At 41.3% G+C, this 6,339-nt stretch overlaps 1 protein-coding gene across 1 annotated transcript in view; it reads right to left on the bottom strand.

The window, feature by feature from the left end:
• Positions 1-425: 425 nt before the first annotated feature.
• Positions 426-6,339, bottom strand: part of Msmb (microseminoprotein, beta-) — a 14,153-nt gene continuing 8,239 nt past the window's right edge. The window contains exon 4 of the mRNA XM_013036209.1: positions 426-628. Within this exon, the coding sequence (XP_012891663.1) occupies positions 499-628 (130 nt within the window). The 3' untranslated portion in view covers positions 426-498. The remainder of the gene's footprint in view (positions 629-6,339) is intronic.

Below are 6,339 nucleotides of genomic sequence, written 5' to 3'. Positions count from 1 at the left end.
GATCCTGGGGGTATTTTTCAGGCTGTTCTGTAATCTGCTCTAAACTCAAGCAAATGCAGTGGATCCTGGGGACTCAAGAAAAAGGATAGTTCCTGAAGAAGAGGAAGGAAAGGCAAACATGAATATATTACAAACTCTTCTTGAATACATAATTTTTTCACTGTTCATTAGAAAAGGAGGACATGGGCAGCAGAATGCTGACACCAGATATGGAAGAAATGGCAGGGATCCCTAGGAAAGGACATAGGATTATTTATTGGAGAGTTAGAAAAGTATTGTAACTTTTATCTATTTTTGTCTCCTTTAAATATTTGTATATTCTATAATGTGCATTAAATCAATGCAAAAATAATTGGTAAACGTAAAGTATACACATATTCAAATGTTTTCTCAGAAGTTTTTACTATCAGGTAGTGCTACACAATCACAGAATATCAAGGCTGTTGAAAAACTAGGCCTGGATTGGGCAGGCTGATGCTACTCATGGGATGTTGTTCTCTACAATACCCAGTTGCTGACATCGCATGTCTTTCCTGGGTCATCTCGCTCCACCACGCTATACGTGCAGTTCTCCTTATAAAAGATAGTCTTGCAGTTGAGTCTGTCATAACCTGAAGGCACAGGAACTCTGTCATTGAAACAAAAACAAGACAAGTTAGAAGGGAAGGGTACCTAGCCACTCTGTCCTGCTGTCCAAGAAGCCCTGTGTAGAGAGCAGTCCACACACCAGCAGGCTGGGGTGCCCCTCACCAACCTAATAGCACCTCTTGGCAAGCAGCCTGAAAACATGGCCTCCAAGTACCTAGACCTGTCTGTACCATAGAGTGACACAAACCATTTCTACCATCCATCCTTTATTCCCATGCTCAGAGCAGGGAGGAAATGCTAACAAGGCCAGGGACTGGCCTGGGTTACTCTAGCACTGGGAACTTTTCTAGACAGGGCCTTCCCAGCCTTCCTGATCAAGAAATGATCACAATAATGTTGCTAGAAGTGGGAGGGCAAAAGTTGTCCCAGGCCTCGTCCTTTAGAAGAGAAGCGAATTCAACCAACAGAGGCAAAGACGCACCCTAGATCAGGTCAAGAAGCCCAAGGAGAAGATGGTGGAAGTGGGGAAATCCACCTATGCATTCAAGGAATTTTAGGGTTCATTTCTTCTTAATGCCCATCTGGGCATCAAGGTGTAAATTGTCCTGGGTGTAAATTGTCCTGCCCCACGTGTACAGAAGAAGCCATTTGGTGGCCTCTGAGATCACTTTTTTTGAAAGAAAGATTTATTGGCTTATATTATAACAAAGGATATTTCAGTGCCCTTTCCAAAATTGTTCTAGACCAATGTCACACTGTCCTCTGTCTGGCTCCCAGCATACCTGGATTTTCAGCCCTTGTTGGGGCAGAAAAGGAAGATGGTGAGAAGTCTGTTATGGCCAACTAGGATACCGGGCACTGAAGCCAGAGGACTGGGCATAGCACAGAATCATTGGCATAGTGTCCTGTAAATGCAAGCAAACTCTGGAACTTTGCCTTTGGCTCTTGGGATCTGCTTTAATTCTTTTTAAGACTAAGGGATGGTTAAGTAATACTTTGAACATTTTTAATAGAACAGAATAGTATTAGTGCTAGAATATTAAATGGAAATTAGAGTAAATTATTATAGTAAAAGATTTAACATCCACTATCTAGAAAAAGTATAGAAACAAAACAAAGAATTTAGAATAAAACATTAAAAGTCATCACTTTTAGGCAATGGTATTGTTAAATTTTCTTTCATATATGTCATAACTGACCAAAAGTAAAAGCTGCTGAGCGCCTATGATTCATACCTATAATCCTAACTACTCAGGAGGCTGAAATATGAAGCTTGGGTAAAAGAGTTGATGAGAGTTTTATTTCCAATTAGTCATCACAAAGCTATAAGTGGAGCTATTGCTCGAGTGGTAGAACATGAGCTTTCAGCAAAAAGCTGAGAAACAGTGCCTCAGCTTTGAGTTGAAGCCCCAGTACTGGCAAAAACTAAAATTAAATAAATAAAATAAATAAAGGTAAATCAATCAATATATGAATAGATCAATAAACATGGCCTCAAAATCATACAGCATATTATTCCAGGACGAAAAGAAATAAAATACTTCCTTATACAACATGAAGGAATCTTGAAAATGTGTTGAATGAATGGACCAGCAGAAAAAGACAAATACTGTAATTTAATTTACAGGAAGTATCTGGAATAAACAAATTTAGTGCAGAAAGCAAGTTAAATGTTACCAGGTCAGAGAAGCATTGTGGAAAGTATTGCTTAAAGGATATGGAGTTTTAGTTTGGGGTCATAAAAAGATTTTAGGTTTAGTAGTGATGGTCATATAACATTGCAAATGAACTGTGTCATGTTGTATAGTTTTAAATGCCTAAAATGAGAAATTTCGTGTGATATATATTTACTCCAGAATAATTTAAAGTAACGGCTACTGAAGAGACAACTATTCTTTTACAAGTTTTGAGTGGAAAATACAATATCATACTTCACCCAGCTAAGTACAGGTAGAAGTTGTTGTAGCAAAGGACATATCTCTGGATGCATTTCTTGGTGTTATTAGGGCCTCAGGGCCTCACACTTGCTAGACTTAACACTCCATGACCAACACCACCAGTCTGTTGGAGTCTAGTAAATTTTGGGTCCAGGCTAGACTCAGATTCTCTAGGTCTCAGCTTCCTGAGCAACTAGGATTATAGGTTCAGACCACAAGTAAGTGAATGCATATTTTAATAAAGTTGGATCTAGCCTTACAGAATAAACACATAAGAGATACTGAGAAGAAACACTTAGGCATCTAGTCATCAGATTCCAGACGTGGAGGCCAGAAGACCTTGACCCTCTGGCTCACTCACTAAATGTAGGGCTTGGATCTGGGCAGTTCTGGCCCTGGGAAAACAGTAGGCCAGGATATCTCTGGTCAGGATATCTCTGGTCTTCCCACACTCTGGATCTTCTTGGATCTTGTCATAGGCCTGAGTTCATGGACTACCTAGAAATCTGGCCATATTTGTATCTCATAGAGAATGCAATGTGTCAAAAAAAATTCTTCCAGAGAAAGCTTATTGCAAATACATACACACACACACACACACACACACACACACACACACACACACACACATATTCTGTAGCCAAAAAGATATTCAACAGCAGAGCATATTGGTAGGAAGTGAGGCAATTCCAGTAAGGGGTAGATTCACAACTGTATGAAGAAATGGAGACATTTTTCCAGGGCAGAGCAACAGACAAATGACAAGGCAGAAGGAAAGGAATTTAAGTCTTGATTGTGTACCAGTCACTACTATAGATATAGTAGATATCAATAATTTGTCTGGATTCATGAGTTTATGTGCACACTCTCATTTCATTCTCATATGACCAGGTTATCAATATTTTACAGTGAGGAAAATCAGAGACATACTCAAGTATACATAGCTCATGTTCAAGGAGTAGAAATTCAAGCCAAGACTACTGTCACTCAGCACTGAGGCTCTTCTGGCTTCTCTGCCAGGAGCACTCCTGGTTCTACTCTACAGTAGGTCCAGGGAATCCCAGAAGAAGGTCTTATTGACATGCTGTAAGGACGTGTCCTTAACCTAATGTGGATCCAAGTTACAGTGATAGTTGTTGCAGACTAAGTCAAACACGCAGAGACAAAAAAAATCAAGATTGACTTGTTCCAGGACAATGTAAAACCTAGGAGCTTGCTCCAGTCAGCCTGCCCAATAAGTCTCCTAAGCTGACACCCTTCCTTCTCTATTTGCCCTGAGGCTTGCCCCACACTGTGGGCAGAACCCTGGACATTTGAACTTGATAGCGTTTGGCCCTCTGATGGGTCATAAGCTTACTCCTCTGAGAGGCAAGTTTGGGAAATGCTACCTTACACAGTGATGCTGTCATCACTGGCCTGGGGGTGTAGCTCAGTGTCAGAGCACTTGACAACTAGTGGGGACCCTACACCACAATTGCAACACAGACAAAACAAGAACAAAACCATTCCTGTCCTCGAAAAACACTACAGACCAAGGTTAAGTGACAGAGAGACACCAGGTGAGTTTGGAGATGCTGGGAAAGATATGGCTGCTGTGGGTGTACTTCAGATGCTCTGTGTCCTACTGCTCATGGACCCCTTCCTCCACTAGCAATCTAGCAGAAAATACCTACATAATCTTTGGGCCACTGTGAGGTCAACATTAGTTGCAAAAGGATCTGTAGGACAAGACACATTACTTGCCATCTAATGGACCTCCAAGCTCTTCCCTCTGTCCTTAGATCTTTTGTGTTCTCAAAAATCTCCAAGGTCAAGGCCAGAGTGACCACTGGGCCAACTTCTAAAATAGCATTAAGGAATATCTAGATACATGTTTGAATATAGTTAATTAAGAGTGGGATACTAACCAATTTTCACAACTTTCAAAATAAGGCAGGTCTTGTGGCTCATAAATAAGCATTAATAGGAGGACTACAGTCCAGGTAGTCCTGGGGAAAAGTACAACCTTATTAAACAAATAATGAAGCAGAAAAGACTGGAGGCATGGCTCAAGTAGTATAACATCTGCCTACCAGTTACAAGGCTCTTGAGTTCAAATCCTAGTACTACCAAGCATAAAAATGCATAAAACTCAGAAGCAGCCCAAGTATCCATCAAGAGACAAACAGATAAGCCTAAAGTGGTACGTCCATAGAATGGAATATTAAAGTCCTGGAAAAGGAAGTAAATTTTGGTACATTGTACAAAAATAAATCTTAAGAACATTGTGCTTAGTGTAGGACTCTGGTCTCCAAAGGACAAATACTATTCGATTTCACTATGGGAGCTTCCTACAGTACTCGCATTCATAGAAATAGAATGAGAATGGCATTTGCCAGGGCCTGGGGGGAAAACACTCTAGGGAATGAGTGATGAGTATAGGTGTTGAGTTAAGCTTTGGGTGTCTTGTTTAGAAGACTAGTTTGATTTAATTTTTGATACAGAGTCTGGCTCAGGTTGACTTCAAACTCATGGTCCTCCATCTTCAGCCTCTTGAGTGCTGGGATTACAGGTGAATGCTGCTAAAATCTGTTGTTTTTTTTTTAATTTTTTTCAGCTTTCTTGAGATGGAAGTCTCATATGTTGCCTAGCCTGGTCTTGAACCTGTGAGCTCAAATAACCCTCCTGCTTCCAGCTCCATCATACCACATCAGCTCCAGAGTATTAACTTCACAAGATGGAAAGACCTGGAAGATGAGTGCAGGTGCTGGTTGTACAACAGGAATGGACTTGATGCCAAAGAACTATTATATGTTTAGTGCTTATAATAATTTTTTTTGTCTGTCCTGGGGCCTGAACTCTGGGCTAGGCCCTGTCCCTCAGCTCTTCAGCTCAAGACTAGTACTTTACCACTTGAGCCACAGCACCACTTCCGGCTTTTTCTGCTTATGTGGTGCTGAGGAATCGAACCCAGGGCCTTAAGCATGCAAGGCAAGCACTCTACCACTGAGCCACTTTCCCAGCCCCTATAATGAAAATTTTTGTGTCATGTCTGTTTTACCAGGAGAAAAAAATATTACTAAAGCCCCACTTGCTCCCCTACCCTGGCCCCATAACATCAAAATGAACCCTAATGTGCACTCTGGACTCTGGATTATGACAATGAAGTGTCAGTGTAGATTCACCCTCTGTAGAACATATGTTCTGTAGTGGAGATGTTGAGAATAGTGTTATGGTCTAGGGTGATGAGAGAGATTTTGGGGAAATGTAGGTACCTCACTTGATTTTGTTGTGAATCTAAAACTATTCTAAAAATGACTCTGTTAGCCCAGGTGCAGTGGCTTATGCCAGTAATCCCAACTACTCCGGAGGCAGAGTTGGTGGATCAGTTTTTAAGGCCAGAAAGTAAAGAAAGTTAGTGACCCTTCCCCCCTGCATCAACCATCCCAAGAAACAAGCTGTGCATGGTGATTCAAACATGTCATACCAGGTATGCAGAAGACATAGGTTCCTGGCTTGACGCAGTCCTAGGGACAAAAATTAAACCCTATCTAGTAGAAAAGGAAAAAGGAATTGCTCAACTGGTAGAGAGAGACCCTGCCTTCCAATCTCAGTATTTAAAAAAAAAAAAAGGTGTGAGCTGATGGCTCACACCTGTAATCCTCACTATCCAGGAAGCTGAGATATGAGAATCACAATTCAACGCCAGCCTCAGGCAAGAAAGTTCATGAGACTCGGGCTGGGAAGTTGGCTCAGTGGTAGAGCGCTTGCCTTGCATGCATGAGGCCCTGGGTTCGATTCCCCAGCACCACATAAGCAAAAAGAAAAAAAGCCG

This window comes from Dipodomys ordii, unplaced genomic scaffold, assembly GCF_000151885.1.
Source record: "Dipodomys ordii isolate 6190 unplaced genomic scaffold, Dord_2.0 Scaffold259, whole genome shotgun sequence".
Lineage (NCBI taxonomy): Eukaryota > Metazoa > Chordata > Mammalia > Rodentia > Heteromyidae > Dipodomys > Dipodomys ordii.
This window is presented reverse-complemented; position numbering and strand designations above follow the sequence as displayed.